Raw genomic sequence first — 20,581 nt, 5'->3', positions numbered from 1 at the left:
CGACATATATTCTTAGTATATCACCATCGCCGGCCAGCCGGCCGACCGGCCGGCAAGGCGATGATTGGATCCTGGCTGATTAAGAATTCGCCGCTACTGCTCACTGCATCCGGTCAGCAGAATGGCCGCCGCTCCACCCCTCGCCAAAACAAACAGGCAAAACCGTTATTTATTGATCAATCTTTGACTAGCTAGCACGTACTCCAAAAAAAAACAGCTGAACCTTAAACAGTCGCTCTGTTCTACACCAGCATGCAATCGAATTATACTAAAGGATGATTAACAGGAACCGAAAACTGATTCATAATAAAGGGTGTCATATACCCCCAACTGATGTGTAAATTAATAAATTGGACATGTTAGAGCGGGCATGAAGATTGCGGAAACATATGAAGCACCAAAGAAATGACAGCCCTGCCATTGTCGATGACCGACAAACACACCGCGGCTGAAGAAGAAGATGCATGCACAGATATCAGGGGTTGACTCCTTGAAGCCGGGTTCCGGTGTAGCATCCCATCCCAGACAAAGCCCAACATGGCAACATCTCGACAGTCTGCACCTAAGATGTAATGAAGCGAGACTTGCTGCAAGACAAACTTACGCAGTCAAACAGGGCACACGAGCCCGATTTCCGTTAGACATGGCAAAGTCCCGGCCCAATTTCCAATTCTGATACGTATACAGAGCAACCTTCTGACTACTAACCATGACACAGCAGGACTTGAACCAACCTGAAACTGTTCTGGTCATCTGGTGAGTCGCACCCAACCCAACATCCAACACTGGCCAGATCTTTTCAGGGAGAGGGCCGGAAGGTAGAAAGCGAGAAAACTAAATGTAGCGATAATGGCCAGCAAAGGACCGCCCTTACAGACTAACAAAAGGCTTTACCCCTACAATACGACCGAGCCCACATCTTAGTTGCCTTGAGTGGTGGAAGCAGCAGGGCCTGGTGCGGCACCTACAAAGGAATCACTGCCTGCGGGTCCTTCTGGAAACTGAAAACTGCACAAAACATACAATGCACAATAAGCTTGGGCTTGTGAGGGCGACATATACATGAGCACTCAGATAGGCCTCAAGACTCGAGAGGGTTCGCGCAGTACTGTCGCATGCGTGTAACTTGCATATCAATCTGATGAAACGGACAACAGGCTAGGAGCAACAGCGAAAACAAGAAGCCAAATGCAGTTTCTCTTTGCTAGATGGACACGAAACACTACACTCTAGGATTATGTACTCTGTTATTCTAAAAAAAAGGGATTATATCCCCTGTCAGCTGGAGATTTTCAGTAAAATTTAATCTATCAACTAGAACGACAGCAAAGGTAAACTGCATTTCGAGATAAAACAGCTCCTAGCTTCATCAGTAAATATACAGTGCAAAGAGAAGAAGGTCAACACAACTAATTTTGCACGAATGGCACTGATTTATAGGATGAACGGCGATGTTTTCTAACTAATGTAGTCCAACCAGCATTTACAGAGTAATTAAATTTGTTGGAATTTAAAGGCCATTCTGAACTCCACCAGCGTGCAATCCAATTAATATTAAAGGATAATGAATACTGAATATGAATGGATTTATAAAGCTAATGTAGTTACAGTAGAAGTGTTAGAGCAAATAGGAAAATTGCACAAACATATTGGGCATGAAGAACGAAAATAAGCGACTTACAGTATGAGGGTGAGGATGGAGCCTTTATGCTAATGCGACCACGGAGTATGCCACATGCCCATAAGATCTTCAAAATTTTGCGAATGTCCTCATCAACCTCATCACATTCGATGTTGACAATCTTGAGGTGCGCACACATGAATGATTGTTCTATTGGTTTTTGGGCCCCTCTTGCTCTAGTGAGGCTCTATATAATGCAAAACACTCAGTAAGACAATAGCACATATGTGATGATACCTTATACACAGAGCATACCTTTATACCACCAAGCTGAAGAGTGAGCATCTCAAGAAGTGGAGAGTGTTGGAGAATGCAAACTAGGTCAATAGCTGTGAACCATTCATTGAGTAACAAAGTCTTTAAGTTGAAAAATGTTGGGCACCATTCCAAATCCCATGTATAGATAAACTGGACAGATTGCAAATGAAGAAAAAGAAGTCAACATCGGGTTGATACTTTTAGTTCCAAAAGTAAGGACAAAACTAGACCTCAAGCACCAGAAGTATCACACTTTATCCGATTAAGACACTATGTTACTAATTCATTGACTTGAGAGCCATTGGTATAGACAGAATCATGGAAGTATTGAACTGTGGTAATGAAAAGAAAGCAAGTTGCTTATATGCAGATCTAAGAATTGATATTACAAGGGAAACTGCGGGTAGCAAATGACACTAAGGGTAAGAAAGGCAGTAAGTGCAAGCATACCACTTGACGTACAGCTATCAACTCCAAATTGACAGCATTGGACAGACCATTGAGAAGCACACCCCCCTCTTCGGGATAAGTATGACAACCACAGTCATACAAACCACAACCCTTCAGGCGCATATCTTCACACCAATCGTGACATGCACGGTCAAGCCCAACATAGGCTGTTACTAGAGATGGCATGTCCTCAAGGAAAGGGGTCACGCCATCAAAATCATCAACTTGCAGTGAGACAAGATCCGGTGCACAAATCCGAATGCGGAAATCCAAAGGGACCACGCAGAAATCAGTGATGCAGAGACGCTTGAGTGACTTGGATGATATCTTCTGCACATAAACGTTGCAATGCCGCAGCTTGAGATCCTCTAATACCGGGCAGCCGCTGAAGTCCAAACCAGGGAATTCTAGGCAAACCCAGTGAAGGTCTATGGTCTTCAGGTGCTGGGAAATGAGAGGCACATCGAATATTGGTGGGTCAAGGCCATCAATGTCCTCGACGTCAACGGGGCTGAGTGTGAGCTCCTCGGTCTGGCACGCTAGGACATAATCAATCAACAGCTTGGTGGTGTTTGTGAACGCTTCCGGTGGATCACCAGGATAGACATTGATCTCACACTTGACGAGAGGCGAGTGCCCGCGGAGGTTGGTGACCAGCTTCGCTAGCTGTTCGAAACGCTCGCAGCTACAGGCACTTGACCTCTTGTCAAAGAAGAGGATCAGGCTGGTCGCGCGTCTCCAAAGGTCACGCCACCGGGTGTCGAGCACGCAGGTCTGCAGGGCATCGTCCGCTGGCAGAAAGGACAGGACATGCCGGAGGAGCTCGTCGGGCAGGACACGGAAGGGATCCTCGCCGCTGCCAGAAGCAACCGTATGCATTCCGTCGAGCAGGTTGTGGGCAACCCTTCTGTAGGAGAGGACAGAAATGAGCAGACCATAGATCGAAGCCCTAGGTGGAATGTAGCATCACCAAATCGGTGAATTTGATCTAGCGTCGAGCTGTAAAGAAAGGTACGCATAGACCCACCTCAACTCGGGGACCGCCGGAAGCGCAGGTCGCCGGCGACCGCGGCCCGCGGGTAGTGGCAGATCCGAGGTCCTCCTCACCAGCGCGTGCCCGCCTATGGACCTCGCGCCAACGTCCCTCTCCACACGCGTTGGACGGGTGCAAGCAATTAGCGAGCGAGCGGCCGACGGGAAGCCCTCTGTTACTTGGCGCCGGAGGGGACTAGTGGAGCACCTGAGCAGTGGAAGAAGGGGTGGCAGCTGGGCCGCGGTCCCGGGCACGGGGGGTCGACGGCGCGCCTTGACCCGTCGTCTGCACGCAGCAAATCGCCGGCGCAAGATAGGGTCGTGGCTCACTGGCTCTAGTGAGGGGGAGAGACGAACAGAGGAAGAGGATCAAATTCCTTATTTGTCCATTTCTTAAAATTTGCGTTTTTCTTTTTTCAAGAAAATATTTTATTTCCCTTTTGGCGCTCGATCTCCTTTTTTGTAAGCTCACTCGAGATCTTCATTTTGTTCGCTTCACAACACTTCCGTCAGTTCTGTGCTCAAACAGTGCACCTACATTTTGAGTAATTTTTAGTATTTTTTTACAAAGCTTCTTGGATGTCATTTGACCACCAAATTTTGCGGGCATCTATAACATTTGTTCATAATCATTCTCACAAAGTCTTCGATTTTTTTTAAATGTTTGCTATGTTTTCTTGCGTGGGTATAACATGGGTGCACCGAGCTAGGTGTAGAAAACTCACTCTCTTTTCCATTAATGAAAACGTAGCAATGTTCGAAACATAACTTAATCTCCCTGACCATTCCCAGTTCAACAAAGTGGAAAAAGTCTTGCTAAGTCGCGCCAAACAAACCACAAAGATGGGAGGGGCAAACTAAACTTCGCTGTAACAGGCTAACGGCCAACAAATGGCCGCCATTACAGATAACTAAGTCTTCAGACGAACATCTTAGTTGCCAGCACTTGATGAAGCTATCAGTCTTCACACCCACCACGCACCTTAGTCGCTATCACTTCATGAAGCTGCACAAACAAGACAAGGCACAATAAGTTGCAAAGGAACTTTTCAAGAGTTTCGATGAATTGAAAACCGGTCCTGCTTCGCTCTTGCTTCGTGGTCTTGAGCAAGGAACTACTCAGGTCTAAAGATGTTCTCAGTTTACCTTGGATTGCGGTTTGACGTAGAGGACCTAAACTGCAACCTGACTAAATTTCGGTGTAGCTGTTAACAAAAGGATTTTGAGGGCAACATCAACACAAATATGACCATTCAGAGAGGGCTTAAGACAGGCTTTTAAGGCTCGAAACAAGTTTGGAAGGCATGCAGTTTGGCTACCAGTCACTGTTAATCAGACTGACAACAGCCTCGGGCAACAGTAAATACAACGAGAGGCACAGGCAGTCCTTGTTGGATAGATGTGGAGCAATACATTTCACATTCTACCCGCTATCAGTTTCTAGCAAAATGTATTATGTGAAATGGAACACAGGAGCTAAACTGAATTTCAAGATGACAACGTATACTATTTTCTTAACTAAACAGTAAAATGAAAGAATTTTTTTTGTACTGCAAGTAATAGAAGAAAGTGAATAAAAAAGAAACGATGTTGCACATATGGTACAGATTTATAGGCACATCTGAAATGTGCGCTAACTACTGTGGTGTCACCAGCGATTATAAACCGTGCTCAAATATAACAAGCATTCTGAACTCCATCATCACTAAAGGATAATGGATACAAAATATGGATAGCTTTGGAGGGGGTGTGATACCTTCTAATTGATTTGTAATTACAGCTCACATGTTAGAACTAGCACAAAGTGGTGCCCTTCATTCTGATTAATAATTGATAGTACTAAATATGGACAAGGTAACTTACAAATGGAGTTCTACCATGGCCACATGTCACTGAAGCTAATTTGCTCACGAAGTATGCCACATGCACTCAACATGTTCAAAATTTCGTGAACACCCTGATCAACTTCATGACATTCAATGGTGACCGCCAAACGGCGCGCAAACACGAAGGATTGTTCTACAGTTTCTTTGGATCCTGTTGCTCCTACAGAGCTCTACAAGATACATAACATTCAGCAAGACAGAAAAACTGACAAGATAACACCATATTACTGATACAAGAACATATTTGTATAAAATTACTATACCTTGACAATATCGATCCTAAGAGTGAGCATCTCAAGAACTGGAGAATGTTGGAGAATGCAATCTAGGTCAATAGCCATAAACCAATTATTGAGTGTCAGAGTCTTCAATTTGCCAAATACGGGGCACCATTCCAGATCCCATATGTAGATAAACTGGACAAATTGCAAATGGACCAAAAAAGATTGAGACTCTTTAAGACAAAATAATTACTAGAAACTTCAGTCAGATACTGTAATTTCAGAACTAAGAAAAGAAAAAACTACAAAATAGGCCCCTGAACTATAATTCATATATTGATTCAGGGCCCACTGGGTGAAGATAAAGTGAGCATGTTGTGCTGATGTAAATAAGCAACTTGACTACGCTGCTCTAACAATGGATATAAATACTACAAGAGCAATCATGGGTGGCAACTCGCAAATAACAATAAGAGTAAGAAAGACAGTGCAAGCCATACCACTCCAGGTTCAGCAGCCAATACCAAATCAACAGCATTGGACAATTTGTCGAGAAGCAAGCACTCTCTTATCACGAATAAGGCTTTGTCTAACCGGTTGTGCGCGTAACTAGTATCTCTGCCGCTTGCTTGCTGCTCCATATGGATCCACACCCTTTGCATGCGCATGGCCCCTCTTCCTGTCTTTTTTTCTGCTCACTGACACATGCATGCCTACATGAACACATGCATGCATACAGCATCTTTCCTCTCTCCTCAAAACTCATTACTTTTAGTTTTCTTTTGACAGTTTAGATGGTTCATATCTTAAAAATAAGGCTTTTGTTTTTTATTTTTATTTGTATATTTGATCTTCCGGCGTTAAGATCTTTAGAACAAGATCAGTCTTGCATAAATTTTAAACACATTTTTGTTAACCGAAATTGAAATACAATTTTATAGTAGCTTATCAGTGTTTTTAGTGAGGAACTTTGCTGGAAACAATGGAGAACTTATAATTTTTATTGTAAAGTTCTAAATAAGTAGAACCAGGAGTTGAAGAACTTTCTAAATATTGGGTCTGCACTTTGTAAGAAATACTAAAGAACTTTTCCAAAAATGTATTTGGACCTGAAGAATTTTATGAACAGCTTGTTTGAACTTTTATGAAAAGTTTATGGAACTTTGTTAGAAACATATTGATATTGGACTTGTTTCGTAGAGCTGGTTATGATAAACTCAAATACATAAATGAATTTAAATTTTGCACAATTTATATAGAAGTTTCTCTACCAATATGGTGCAGTAGCTAATTAGTACATGGGGCTGAAAAGGCTAGTGAGATTCTTTGTACCTGACCATAGGGTCAACCGATTTGACCTGCATGCATGCTTGATGGATGTACTGATTTGACATGCATGCACGCTTAATGGATGGACAGGATATGCGTTGTGCGCCCAAGCAGTTAGACAAAATCCACACTCATTATCACAGCATTCACAGGAAGGGTCATTAAAATCCTCATGGTTAGTTTGGTTACTTTCGCAGGAATCATGGTGGCATGAACCTTCAAGAATAACAAATGCTGTTTCCAGCAATGGCATCTCCTCAAACCAAGGAGTCAAGCCCTAAAACTCATCTAGTTCCAGTGAGATAAGACTCGGGGCATCAATATATATGTGGAAATCCTCAGGGAAAGAATAATGCTTAATGAACGACATATGCTTTAGTGATTCAGAACATATCCTGTGAGCGTAGGTGCTGCAATGTTCCATTCTTAGCTCCTCTAATACTGGGCAGCTCGAAAAATCCACCGAGAAATCTACGAAGTCAACACGTACAAAATCTATGACCCTCAAATGCCGGGAGATGAGATGGGCATCGAGAGTAATGGTAAGTCATCATAGTCAGCAGCAGAAACTGCGAGATCCTCGACCTGACACTTTAGAGCGTAGTCGATCAACAGTTTGGGTGGTGTTTGGTTCTCTAGTCCTAGGACTTTTTCTAGTCCCTAGGACTTTTTAAAAAAGACTCTCATGAAGGTGCTTCTAAGGACTTTTAGCAAAAAGTCCCAAAAAAGTCCCTTCCTGTTTGGTTTGCTAAGGACTTTTAGGGACTTTTTTTAGTCCCAACACAAAAAAAGTCCCTGAAACCAAACACTCCCTTGGTCGTTGTGAATGAATCATCATAGGTCTCAGACCCCGGCGTCTCAGTCCCATTCCCACCTATGCCTGGATTCTCGATCTTGCAGTGGGTCAGAGGTGGATTATCAGCTTCACCAACTGTTTGAAACACTCGCATCTGTAACTTGAACAGTCGTCAGAGGTGAAGCGCAGCCTGGTTTTGCGCCTCCAGATGTCGCGCCACCGTGTGCCGAGCACACACGTCTGCATGGCATTGCCCGCCGGCAGAAAGGACAGGATGTGCTGGAGCAGGTCGTCGGGGAGGAGGCGGAAGGGGTCCTCGCCGGCGCCAGCAGCCTGCTTGAGCATCTCGTCGAGCAGGTGGTGGGCGCTGCGGGAGCGGGAGAACAAAATTAGTAGTAGAAGCATGAGGGAAGAGGGGAATCCTTCGCCTCAATGGCCGGATCTTGGATCGATTCACATCACTATGTCAGGAACGAAGGGAAGAACGAAACATCACCTGAACTCTTGACTCGTGGACCCGGGAGCAGGAAGACGCCGATGATATCCGGCCGTCCTGCCGCTGCCGGCGTCCCGTCAGTGAGGAGCTCGTGGGGCTAGCGGGCGCGCAAGACCGGCCAGGTGAGGGCGGCGGCGTTTGGGTGGATTGGGGAGGGAGAAGAAGAGGGGAAGCGAAGGGGATTGAGGAAATGCAGCGGCGCATTAACTTACTCCGGCTTCTCCACTGCTTGTGGGCGACATGACCACCCTTGATGGATGTTGCAACGATTAATTTGAGGACAATGGAGTACTACCTTCGTCCGGGTTTATTAGACGAGAAATGCTACACTTACGCGCTCATTCCTACTGAATGGACTTACAGGCTGAGCTGGGAAACATTGATTGGAATCAGTAGAGAGTGGGTCCCACACTAGAAATCAAGAGGAGGAAGAGAGACTGGTGGAGAGGAGTCCGTAAGTGGTTTCCGTGGAAATTTTGCCCGTAAGTGTAGAATTATTGGGGACCCTCTTTTATTTTGAGCCAAAGTTTGATCATGAATTTAACTAATAAAATATAACTATATGTCACGAAAACTATATCATAGAAAACCTCTTTCAAATACAAATTCAACAATATACTTTGTGTAACATATACTTTATACATTTTTAGTTAAATACATGGACAAACTTGGATCCAAAATACAAAGAGGCCTAATAAACTCAGACGGAGGTAGTAGAGGCTAAGGGGAGGCAGCGAATCATCTGGGCTACGGATTTGTCGGTTAGTTGATTCTCGAAATAAGGTCATTTGGAAAAAGAAACTGCCGCTTTCTTAAGACTTGAAACGAACGACTAGTCATTAAGAAACGGCGCGCTTATTTATCTACTCAAAGGACAACCTCTAGACTAAATCTGCTGAGGGGAGGGACAATTGTCGGAGATCGCAGATCGTTTGCAAGTTCTTTGGCATGGCTAAGTCGGCTATCACCCCTCTCCGTGCCCGCCCCGCATTCTGCATCCCATCGCCCCCCTCTCATCGCCTCCTTTTTTCGCACCAGCGGATGCACGCTCGATCGTACCGTCGTCATAACCATTAAGTTATTAACACTCAATATTATATAGTACATTGTATGAGAATTAATGGTCAAAACATGAATCTGAGCCGTCAAACTGCGCGGAGGGAGTAAAGTGGTCTTGCATCAGCAGATCGTTGGTACTGCGTGAAAATGATTCCTTTCCGTAGTGATGATGCTCTAACAAAGTGGCCCGTGGACCAAGCCGTTGCGGACCAGTACGTCTTCGCTCTGCGGCTGCGGCTGTGCATGAGCAACGCGCGCCGGGCTCGAATCAAAAACCCAGCGCCAGCAACGGGGACAGCCAACGGGGAAGCAAAGCACAACAGAATGGCGGCCCTGCAGGCTGCACCTCCGGCCCCTCCCCCTCCTCGCGCAGCAAGCCCTCCGCCGTGCCATCGCGCCACCCATCCCCAACCGCCGCTTCCTCAGCTCCTCCTTCCCGCCAGCAGCAGCCGCCTCCGCCTCCCCGTCCCCGCCCGGCAGCGCTGGCTCGCTCCTGCCGACGAGCGCCACGGCCGTCGTGCCGGCCGCGCGCGGCGCTGGATCCCTCGGCCTCCATCAGCGAGGTGGGATGTCTGGCTGGCTCCTTTCGTCGTCGGCGGCATTGCTCCACCACGCCGCGCCCTGGTCAGGCTTCGGTCCGCCGTCCGTACGTCCTCCGCTACTCCTCCGGGTCCGGGGAGAAGAAAGTTTGCGTGTTTTTTGGTCGTTTGCTCACGCCTTTCGTTCATGGGGCCTCCCCTACCCCTACCCAGGGCGCACTGGACAACGACCCCCGCAGATCACATGGTGCTCATGCTCCTGGGCGCCAACGCGTCCGTCTTCATGCTCTGGCGCGTGCTCGCGTATCCCGCCTTCATGGCGGATCCTTACATGGTTAGTAGCGACTTGATGCTGGTTTCAAATCACTACCCGCAAAATATAATAAATCATAAACCACAAAACAAAATCACTCGACGATCCTGTGGACATATGAGCAGGTTTCGCTGGACTTGAACTTGGGCGGACGTCTGCACACGCTGCTCATGAGCACCTCCAGCCTCGTGGATCCAGCGTTCATGGTGAAACATTTCATGGTTAGTTGTTAGTACTAGGTTACACAACATAAGGGTTAATTAATTTTTACGGAAATTAATATACTAGTACTATCACCTGGTGATTTTGTCGATGAGCGTTCATGCATGCAGGTTTCGCTGCCTGGTTTGGTGCGTTGGCGTTTCCACACATTGCTCACGTATGCTTTCAGCCACGTAGATCCTAAACACCTCTTAAACAATATGTTTGGCCTCTACTTCTTCGGCTCAAGTGTAATGAATCCCTTCACTCATCTTGTTGCCGGTCGATGTAGAAATCTATCACATGCTTGTTTGTCAGGCTGAAATTTCCAAGGGCATGCATAAATTCAGTTGATAGGACTGCTCTTTATTAGCCTTCTTGTATTGGCACTCCAACTAACATTATTATACATGCTTCTTGATAAAAATGCCTCTTTTTGACTGGAAATATGTTTTTATCTACTCACTCCGTACCATAATATTTATTTATTTATCGCGAAAATGATCCAGTTTTATGATAGTGCATTGGTTGTATTAACATATTATGGGACGGAGAGAGTAGATTTCAAGCAAGTGGTAGTATTACTCGCTTGTTCCTAAAAGAGATGAAACATTATAGTATTTGATAAGGATTGATTGAGTGAATTACCTCTGCTTATCCTCTGTTTTTCTTACATGGTGAAACTGTAATACACTTTTACTCTACCAAAAGCACTTGGTTTCGCCTGAATTTCTTTAAATGAAATCACCGCTTTTCACTATTCTAATAATGTTTTATTACGTGTATTATCTAATAATGTAAGGCAGTGTTTTTAAAAGTTGTACTAGCGCCACGAGACTTTGGAGATATATACTCCATCCGTTGGACTGAATTTTAGTATCAACAAAGAGCAATGATACCCTATCACCAACCTTGTGGTTCATTAACCAATATTAACATTTGGTAGTATGTTTTGTATGATGACCAATTATTACCTTTCTAGCACATGTTTGAATTTTCTTCTTCTTTTTTTGCATCAGGTTGCAAGAGAGTTTGGTCCTGCTTTTCTTTTGAAGTTGTACGTAGCAGGAGCACTTAATGGGGCTCTGTTCTACTTGGCTGAAATGTTATTTCTAGCTTCACGGAGACAGGTAACATGCTTACGACATCAACGTATATGCATTAGGGAACTGGATTCCAAATCCTGGACATCAATTACTTCTGATTATCAAATGAAATCCTATGATATGATTATCTTGGGTTTACCACTTCATTTTTTGTGGTACTTCTGTGTGAGAAGGTTGGTATTCAGTCACTTCGCCGCTCATGCTAGCTACTGGATGCTAGCAAATCGTCTAGGATCTAGTGCTAAGATCTGAAACTTCGCATTGATTCAGACTTTTTTTAAAGTTCAGTGGTAAACTGATAATCTTCCTAATTTCACAAGTAATATATGCTTCTCTTGCAGGGTCCTGGTGGATGGTTAACTCCTTGCCTTGTAAGTGAATTCCTGTCTTATATTCGCATCATCTATTACAGTGAAATTTGCGCTGACCGACCAACTATTTTTCATTTTATACGAAGAAAAATATTTTATGGAAAATGCGATGATCAGAGGGGAATCGATACAGTGATTTCTTGGTATAATATGAAACCACTAAATGGAAACCGTTGGTGTTTTTGTACAAATGTTGGATGTTGCACACTAACTATGATCCTTAATTTTATGTCACTCAGGGTGCAAGTGCTGCAGTTAATGCAACTGTTCTTCTCGAGATCTTTCTGTATCCAAAGAAACTAATATACTTACACTTCTTTCTTCCTGTTCCAGCTGCATTAGTGGTGAGGAGATTTTTTTAATTGAAAGATATGTTAAACATGTGGGTGCAAGTTAGTGAGAACATAATTTCTTTGTCTTATACTTATTTCAGGGAGCTGGTTCGATTATTGTTGATTTGTGGAGGGTCAAGAAGGTATTTATTTAATTGCAATATCTATGTTGTTTTTTCTTTATATGTTTATTCTCTATTAATAAGCGGATGTTATTTGTGCGACTGTAGCTTATGTTCGTTGGCCATGATTTTTGACGACATCACTTATACTTTCATGTATTGTTACTTGAAATCAAAAATTTGTGAATTGCACGTGTGTGGTTCATAACCATATGATGCATATAGCTCCGGGTCTTTAATTGACGTGGGGTTTAAAATATGGCTCAATATTCAGACCTGGGGAGAGTCGCGATAGTCGTAAATTCACATCGATATGATTAATGTGCATTACTGAGTATATAATCATTTGATTTTTTTTGGTTGTAATCCTCCTCGTATGGTTTTCTACCTTTTGTTGTACCTTTTTGTGATCATTGCTTCTACTTGATAGTGCAATACATCTACCTCGAGTCACTCTCTCGCCTTGCAGTGTCATCCACTTAATATACTAGTCATGCCATGTCAAACTACACCATTTCTTAAAGATGTAGCCCTGTCTGAAATCTTTAATTTCTGCATATTAGTCCAATTAATGTTGTTAGTGATCTGATACCCAAAGTACTATTCATGTTCTGATAAAATGAATTCTTCATGCCTTTTCGTGTTTAGAATGCAACTAACAGGTGCTTATTGATTTTTTTCAGGGTCAGAGCCGCGTGTCAGGCTCTTCTCATCTAGGGGGTGCCCTAGTCGCCGCGGTTGCGTTTGCGGACATCAAGGGCTGGATCTGATCATGCAGTTTACTCATACTCACATGCAGCAAATCCAAGGGCCTGCCTGCCTCCACACTGGTAGCCACTTGTTGGGTTGAAATTTGTTGTTATTGGACTACTATCAACGGTACGAGGGACGACTGGTTGAATAGGCTACTTATTATCCAAGTTTGTGATGTAGATGTCTTTAAAGAAAGTCTAGATAACATCATGGTTGTGGTTACGAGGCCGGTTGCGGCCGCCATGCATTGTTCTTTTTGTATGCGATCCTGCGTATCACATGGATATACTTTTGTAGACTGTTATCCACACACTTCTAGCTAGCATTTGCCGGTGCATTCTTGCATGTGCATTCTGTTCTAGCAATGGGTGACACATACATATGATGCACACTGAAAACGCTGAACTTGATGCCTTTCTCTTGTTAGGTTTGTTCTATTATTTCTGATGGTGCAACCAGGCATAAGAATACCGCATGAAAACAAAAAGATAGTATCATCGCAAATACTTCCAATCGATTGGCAAAAATCTATGAATCCTAGTTTATCATCGCAGGAGCCATCCTCAAACATGACAGAACTAGAAATGCCTCATGTTGGTGGTTGTGCATTTTGCAGATGCATCAATGAGCATGAGGTTCCTGATGTCTCTTGTGGGTGGCGGGTGGATGCACTGTGAGCAGCGAGTTCCTAGCCATGATCATGGCAAAGCGGTCACCACTGATCCACGGCATGCACCAACCACCACGCTAATGTGGGGCGTCCGCTTGGTGCAGAGATAAATAGGTATAATTATGTTCAAGAACCTGTTATCGTTGAAGATGACCCCTAGGATAGTCTCTCTAAGCACTCCTGCAGGGCATGAAGCTGGCCTGAGCTGAGCATAGTACTAGAGAAAAAAGGATACAAGTTTCCGTTGCCGATAACACAAACATCTCAATGCGCTTCCCAACCTCCATTAAAAAACATAGCAATGTTCTGACGGCTATCATTTTGCTAAGTTGCACATTCCCAATTCAACAAAGTAGAAACCGTTTTGCTAAGTTGCATCAGACACATATTTCCAGCAGAGACACATTGCCAGAATTACAGATTCTTTAGAAACAGAAGTCTTTAGACGAACATCAAGACCAAGTGCACATCATACTCGCTATATGTGAAGAAAAAGAACGTTGTGCAGACGAGACAAGTCACTATAAGTTTGGCAAGAAGACGTCCTCGGTTGACCTAGTGTGGAATTTCAAATATCCCTCACAACAGTTTCATATAGAGCAACTTATGCTGCAACCTGACTAAATTCGTTAGTTGCTAAAAGAGTTTAGCCTTGTGAGGAACAGCAACACAAATATGGACACTCAGAGAGGCCTCGAGATTCGAGAGGGCTTGAGGCGAGAGAATAACAAGTCCTCTAACGATCTCATGTTTAAAAATCAAATTTAATTGTTACAAAAAGTTCTGAAATTTTTGTGAATGTTCACAAGACATGTGTCTACGACCCCTTAAACTTTCAAATCCAGATTCGAAATAAACACAGGAAGCAAAAAAAAGACAAATCTAGATGTGTTAGTGTGAAATTTTTTGCTTTTGTCTTTTTGTGACACTATTCATGTTGGATTTGTCTCTTTTCTTTCTCCATGTGTATTTTGAATTTGGATTTAAAATTTGAGGGACTGTAGAAGCATGTCTTGTTGACATCCACAATTATTTTGGAACTTTTTGAAACAGTTAAATTTGATTTATTTATTTATTTGTAAACATGGGAGCATGTGAGTGTTGGAGCACCTCAGACCTTCTCGGCTTTAGGATTGAAAGAAGTTGGAACATGTTCTACTAATCTCCATTAATCAAACTGACAACATGCTCACACAACAATTAATACATGCATCGAGGCAAATGCAACAATTACCATGTACATTCTCTCCACTGTTTTTTTTTTGCGGGGCACATTCCCTCCACTATTAATTCTTAATAAAATGTATTCTACATAATAGACCACAAGAGAAGAGCTAAACTAAATTTGAAGGTGAAAATGGCTATTGTTTTTGTTAGTGACTAAGCAGAAAAATGATAATAGAACTTTTGAACTAAAAAAGAAAGAGAAGAGAGTAAAAAAACAAAAACTGATTTGCATGGTTAGTACAGATTTGTAGGCGCATAAAAAATGGGTGCCAACTATTTTAGAGTAATCGTGGGCCTTAAAACCTGAAATGGTAGATGTTTTTGGTGGGTCTGATAAATTGGAAAGGAGAGACTATATATGATTCTTCGTTTTTTAATTTTAGTGTTTCTTATTGTTGACAGATGATCGATCTTCCACGTACGCACATTCACTCACTCGTCAGTGAGCGAGCCTGACAACCTGCTTGCCGATGTTGCGGTCGTGGAAGAGCGAGCCCGTGAGAGCACGGTGCGCGGGGTCGAGTTGAGTCAAGCCCCGTCGGCGACCCATGACTTGTGGTATCACTAGAGCGTAATCAATCAACAACTTTGTGTTTGTGAACGGTTTCTATGGCACACCATCAACCCCATCACTATAAGCATTGATTTTCCATTGAGATGTATCATGTATGGCCAGCTTTGCCAACTCTTCGAAACGCTTGTAGGTCAGGTTCCTGACCTCTCATCAAAGATGAGGAGCAGGCTGGTTGCATGCCTCTAAAGGTGCTCCTGGTTGCATGCCTCTAAAGGTCGCGGCACCGGTTGTCGAGCACACGGGTCTGCAGGGCCTCATCCAACGACCCCGATGAAAAGGGCAACACACGCCATAGGATGTCACCGGGGAGGAGGCCGAAGCGATGATCGACAACTTCCGCAGCCATACCGCACATTCCTTCAAGCATTGGCAGGTGTTGCACCGGAGCAGGAAAACAAAAATCATTAGAAAAACAAGAACAAAGTAGTTATCTGTTGTTGCCGCAACGTGGCATCCAATGACCCCATTCACTCGCTTATATATCTGTAGGTATCAAATCTGAGACTTACAAACCATCATACTCAGCACAAGATGACCAGAATCAGAACAAAGACAGCAAGTTTCAGACTGGACAGAGGCAAGAGGTTCAAAACCACCATCCTGTCTTCAAGACCAAGATGAAACATTGAAAGGGAATGATAATTTTAACTTCAACTTCTTCTGAGGTTACACTCAAGCAGCAACGTGACTATTTCTTCAGATCGGACTAAGTTTCCTCTTGATATGTTGAAGATTGTGGGAAGAGCAGTATCGTTTCGATCTGAAGGAATAGTACAGTTCCGGTGTATACTGATGACGCACAGGGACATAAGAGATGCATTTACAATACTGGTAATATATTGATGATGATCAACAAAATATGTATGTAACCATCATTTAGATTCCTCGGCAGATTATAAAAAACATAGCAACATTTTAACCATCATTTAGATTCCCGGCAGATTCCTGACAAAGTGGAAAACGTCTTGTTAAGTTGCACCAAACAAACCACAAAGACGGATTTCCAGCAGAGACCAAAGATGGGAAGCAAAAACAGAACTTCACAGTCACAGGTTAACGACCAACACATGGCCACCATTGCAGATTCTTTACAGAGAAACATAAGTCTTCAGGCGAACATCATGACCGACCACACATCTTAGTCGCTATCAGTGGAGTCACTATCAGCAGACGAATCTGCACAAACAAGGCAAGTCACAAACATAGAAGAGAATTTCAAATATCCTGGGTAGCGGTTTGATGTAGAGGAATTATACTACAGCCTGACCAAATTTCTGTAGTTGTTAACAGAGAGCCTTGTAAGGGCAACACCAACGCAAATATGACCATACAGAGAGGCCTCGAGACTGCTTGAGGCTTAAACAAGTGTGGAATGTATGCCATTACGCTATCAGTCTCTGTTAATCAGACTGACAATTGGCTCGGGCCTCGAGCAACTGTAAATAAAGTGATGCAAAGGCCATCCTTGCTGGATGGATGCAGAGCACTATATTATACTCCCTCCGCCCCATAATATAAGATCTTTTTGCAAGCTATGTTGGGCGGAGGGAGTACATTCTAACCAGTATCTATTCTTGGTTAATGTATTCCACCAAATGGAACATGAGAGAAAAGTTAAACTGGATTTCAAGATGAGAACAGCCACTATTGTCATTAGTAATTAAACAGTAAAAGGATAAGATAAGTACTTGAACTGAAAAGAAGAGCAGAGAATTAAAAAAATGATTTTGCATGGATGGTATAGATCTATAAGCACACCAGAAATGTGTGCTAACTATTGTAGTGTCACCAACAATTACGGAATTCAAGATGATTACAGCTACTATTTTCATCACCAACCAAACAGTAAAAGGATTAGATAATTTATTGAACTGAAAAAAAAAGAGAAGAGAATAATAAAAATATTTTGCATGGCTGGTACAGATCTAGACACATCAGAAATTTGTGCTAATTATTGTAGTGTCATCAGAAATTACAGAATAATAAACTGTGTTGAAATACAATAGCCATTCTAAACTCCATCAGCATTCAAATCCAATTAATACAAAAGGATAATGGATACAAAATCTGGATGGATTTGGGGGTGGTATCAGACATCCTAATTATTATATCAGACATGTTAGAATAGGTAGGAAGGGTAACTTACAATCTGAGTCCGGACGTGGATCCTCCTTGATGCTAATTTGGTCACGAAGTATGCCGAATCTACCTAACATATTCAAAATTTCACGAACCCCCTTATCAACCTTTTCACATTCAATGTAAACAAACTTAAGGCATGCACACGTAAGTGGTTGTTTTATTGTTTCCTGGGCTCCTGTTGCTCCTACAATATTCTACCAGATAAGAGCACTTCGTAAGACAAATTGAGCATCCATGATAACACCTTAAATAAAACAGCAACATTGTTATCTATACAGCATATACCTTAGTGTTATCGAACCGAAGAGTGAGCATCTCAAGAACTGGAGAGTGTTGGAGAATGCAAACTAGGTCAATAGCCGTAAACCATTTATTGAGTAACAGAGTCTTTAATTTGCCAAAGACGGGGCACCATTTCAAATCCCATCTGTAGAGAAACTGGACAAATTGCAAAGAATAAAAAATAAATTCAGACTCAAGAGGATAAAATAATTTATGTTATAAGAACCTGAAGTATCATATTTTATCCAATCAAGACATTATGTTATTAGCCATCGACTTGAGACGCATTACATTAAGATAAAGTACCAAAATGCAACAATGAAAGTAAACAGCTTGTTTATCTGCAGTTCTAACAATGGATAGATATATGACAAGACAAACTTTGGGTGACAAATAACAAGAGTAGAAACGGCAGTAAGGGCAAGCGTACCATTTTAGGTAAAGCTATCAAGTCCAACTTGGCAGCATTGGACAAACCATTGAGAAGCACCCCCTCCTTGACAGGATAAGTATGACAACCACAGACAAAATTATCACAAACCCCCCGATTACTGCGACAATGATCATGGCATCCATCATCAAGGTTAACATGAGTTGTTTGTAGCAATGGCATGTTTTCAAGAAAAGGTGTCAAGCCTTCAAAATCCTCTAGCGCAGTGAGATAAGACTCGGGGCACAAATCCGAAGGCACATGATGTCAGGTAAAGAACAACAGTCGATGATGTATAGGCGCTTTATTGATTTGGATGACATCTTGCGTGCATGGATATTGCAGAATTGAATTGTTAGGGCATGTACAATGCATAGCCTCAAGGTGATGCCTCGCATGATATGTAGGATCAGATATGACGTAAAGTAGGTTCGGATAGGAAAGCGGGATCCTCTCCAGGAGGCGGGTGCTTGAAGAGAAAATGTGTGGTCCGGCAACAAAAGCTGAAAAGGTTGGAGTAAAAAGTAGAGATGCATGTGTACTAGAGTCTTTATTTTTCTATTTTTTAATGAGGCCCACTAATGGTAGCTTGCATTAAGGAGAAAAAATAAACGTAGATGCCTCAAATTACTTTTTATTATGGGGCATATGTATCCATATGCCACCATTGTACACGCCCTTAGATCCTCTAAGACTGGGCAGCCTGAGAACTTCAGGTCAGAGCAGTCAAGGTTCACCCGTTCAAGGTGTATGGTCCTGAGGTGTTGGGAGATGAGACTGAGAGGCACATCGAACACTGGTTGGTCATATTGAACATCAGCAGCTCTTACCACGAGCTCCTCAGCTTTGCATGCTAGAGCATAGTCAATCAACAGCCTGGTGTTTGTGAACGTGTCCTCTGGCTCATCGTCGGGATAGGCATCGATCTCAAATCGAACGGTTGTATCGCGGGAAGGTTGGCCCGTCGAAGACAAATAGCAGGCTGGTCGCGTGCCTCCAGAGGTCGCGCCAGCGGGTGTCCAGCACGCAGGTCTGCAGGGCATTGTCCGCCGGCAGGAAGGACAGGACACGCCATTGGAGCTCTCCAGGGAGGTCTCCAAAAGGGTCTCGGTCACTCGCAGCAGCCATCTCGAGCATTCCGTCGAACAGGTGGCGGGCACTGCGGGAGCGGAGAGAAATCAGCAAACCAGGCGCAGTCGAATGTGGCATCACCAAATCAGGGAATCATGTACTAGCTTTCTCTAAGGAGATAAAGAGACTGGAATCACCTCAATTCGCGACAGCCGGAAGCGCCGGCCGCCGGCAACCGCGGGGAAGAGGGAGAGCGGGAGGACTCCTCCGTTACTGGGTGCTGGCAGATCCGAAGTCCTCCGCCCACCGCGTGCCCGCAGACGAAACCCTCGCCAAACTTCCCTCTCCAAGCGCGCTGGACGGGTACAGGCTACGAGCGAGCGGCCGACGGGAAGCCCTCGCTTCCTTGGCGTCGGAGTTGGAAGGGGAGCACCGGAGCAGACGAAGATGGGGCGGCGGCTAGCGTGCGGTCGCGAGCACGGGGGATGGGGTTCGACGGCGAGACTGACCCATCACATCCACGCAGCACAGCGCCGTCGTCAAAGGCCTCCGGACTGTCTCACGTGTCCGCAAGACCTTGTCTAAAAAAATGTGTCCGCAAGAGCACCTGACGTGCGAGGCCCACTCTGAACTGGCCGGGTTTCTTTTTACCTAATAACTAGTAAAACGGCCCGTACGTTGTAACGATAGAGAAAAAAAATCATAACATCCTGTGGTCATGACCACATTTTGCTCCATCAGGAGATATAATATCACCTTCATTTTCGTTAACTCGTGAACAATTTTTAAAAATCATGAACATTTTTAAACTCGTGAACACATCTTATATTATGAACATTTTTCGAATTTATGAACATTTTTACAGACTTTCATACATTTTCTAAAATTATGAACAGTTTCAAAATGAACGAACATTTATACTATTTGCAAAAAAATTATGAACATTGTTAAAGCAATTTCGTTGAATCGGCGAACATTTGTAGAATCAGCGAAATTTTTATCTGGATTTTCGTAAATCATGAACAGTTTTTGAATTTTTAGGATATTTTTCCATTCATGAACATTTTTTAAATTGGTGAAATTTTGTTCAGTTTCATTAACTTTTTCAATACACGAACTTTTTACAAAAATCATGATTTTTTTTTTATTTTTCAACCACTTATTTTTCGAAATTGTGAAGATTTTTGCAAGATGCGAATATTTTTTAAAAATCACAAATATTTTATGAATCCATGAAAAT

General features: G+C 43.3%; 3 protein-coding genes across 9 annotated transcripts; 1 reads left to right on the top strand and 2 right to left on the bottom strand.

The window, feature by feature from the left end:
* Window positions 1-263: 263 nt before the first annotated feature.
* LOC119318384 (putative FBD-associated F-box protein At5g56820) lies at window positions 264-3,770 on the bottom strand. Its single transcript, XM_037592936.1, has 5 exons — window positions 3,417-3,770; window positions 2,390-3,296; window positions 1,937-2,089; window positions 1,682-1,868; window positions 264-1,008 (listed from the first exon to the last, which is right to left on the bottom strand). The coding sequence occupies exons 2-5, from the start codon at window positions 3,266-3,268 to the stop codon at window positions 965-967; spliced, it is 1,263 nt and encodes a 420-aa protein (XP_037448833.1). The 5' UTR covers window positions 3,269-3,296; window positions 3,417-3,770; the 3' UTR covers window positions 264-964.
* A 5,585-nt stretch (window positions 3,771-9,355) lies between these two features.
* On the top strand, window positions 9,356-13,204 carry LOC119316102. Its single transcript, XM_037590467.1, has 9 exons — window positions 9,356-9,843; window positions 9,961-10,081; window positions 10,186-10,281; window positions 10,393-10,512; window positions 11,281-11,391; window positions 11,709-11,738; window positions 11,978-12,082; window positions 12,172-12,213; window positions 12,876-13,204. The coding sequence occupies exons 1-9, from the start codon at window positions 9,356-9,358 to the stop codon at window positions 12,960-12,962; spliced, it is 1,200 nt and encodes a 399-aa protein (XP_037446364.1). The 3' UTR covers window positions 12,963-13,204.
* Window positions 13,205-15,916: 2,712 nt separating this feature from the next.
* LOC119318385 lies at window positions 15,917-19,873 on the bottom strand. 7 transcript variants are annotated; one of them, XR_005154092.1, is made up of 6 exons: window positions 19,539-19,873; window positions 19,101-19,429; window positions 18,271-18,391; window positions 17,844-17,996; window positions 17,563-17,752; window positions 15,927-16,592 (listed from the first exon to the last, which is right to left on the bottom strand). XR_005154092.1 is itself a non-coding variant. In XM_037592938.1 (5 exons), exons 2-5 carry the CDS (start codon window positions 19,311-19,313, stop codon window positions 16,536-16,538), a joined length of 486 nt encoding a protein of 161 aa, XP_037448835.1. In that variant the 5' UTR covers window positions 19,314-19,429; window positions 19,539-19,873; the 3' UTR covers window positions 15,917-16,535. The 7 variants fall into 7 exon arrangements, 2 of the variants coding, with proteins under 2 accessions (XP_037448835.1, XP_037448834.1); XM_037592938.1 differs by lacking the exon at window positions 18,271-18,391 and having other exon boundaries at window positions 15,917-16,592; window positions 17,563-17,625; XM_037592937.1 differs by lacking the exon at window positions 18,271-18,391 and having other exon boundaries at window positions 15,924-16,592.
* Between the last annotated feature and the right edge of the window lie 708 nt (window positions 19,874-20,581).

Source organism: Triticum dicoccoides, chromosome 6A (assembly GCF_002162155.2).
Source record: "Triticum dicoccoides isolate Atlit2015 ecotype Zavitan chromosome 6A, WEW_v2.0, whole genome shotgun sequence".
NCBI classification, from domain to species: Eukaryota; Viridiplantae; Streptophyta; class Magnoliopsida; order Poales; family Poaceae; genus Triticum; species Triticum dicoccoides.
Note: the sequence above shows the minus strand (reverse complement) of the source record. Positions and strands in the feature narration are given on the sequence as shown.

Coding starts and splice junctions, on each gene's coding strand:
- LOC119318384 (XM_037592936.1), bottom strand. CDS start 3,268: ATGCATACGGTTGCTTCTGGCAGCGGCGAGGATCCCTTCCGTGTCCTG. Junction 2,090..2,389: donor TGATAGCTGTACGTCAAGTG/GTATGCTTGCAC, acceptor CAATCTGTCCAG/TTTATCTATACATGGGATTT. Junction 1,009..1,681: donor TCCATCCTCACCCTCATACT/GTAAGTCGCTTA, acceptor TGTTTTGTGCAG/TTTTCAGTTTCCAGAAGGAC.
- LOC119316102 (XM_037590467.1), top strand. CDS start 9,356: ATGATTCCTTTCCGTAGTGATGATGCTCTAACAAAGTGGCCCGTGGAC. Junction 9,844..9,960: donor CGCGCCCTGGTCAGGCTTCG/GTCCGCCGTCCG, acceptor ACCCCTACCCAG/GGCGCACTGGACAACGACCC. Junction 11,739..11,977: donor GATGGTTAACTCCTTGCCTT/GTAAGTGAATTC, acceptor TATGTCACTCAG/GGTGCAAGTGCTGCAGTTAA.
- LOC119318385 (XM_037592937.1), bottom strand. CDS start 19,313: ATGCCCTGCAGACCTGCGTGCTGGACACCCGCTGGCGCGACCTCTGGA. Junction 17,997..19,100: donor GCAAAGCTGAGGAGCTCGTG/GTAAGAGCTGCT, acceptor CAATTTGTCCAG/TTTCTCTACAGATGGGATTT. Junction 16,593..17,562: donor TCCACGTCCGGACTCAGATT/GTAAGTTACCCT, acceptor TTGTTTGTGCAG/ATTCGTCTGCTGATAGTGAC.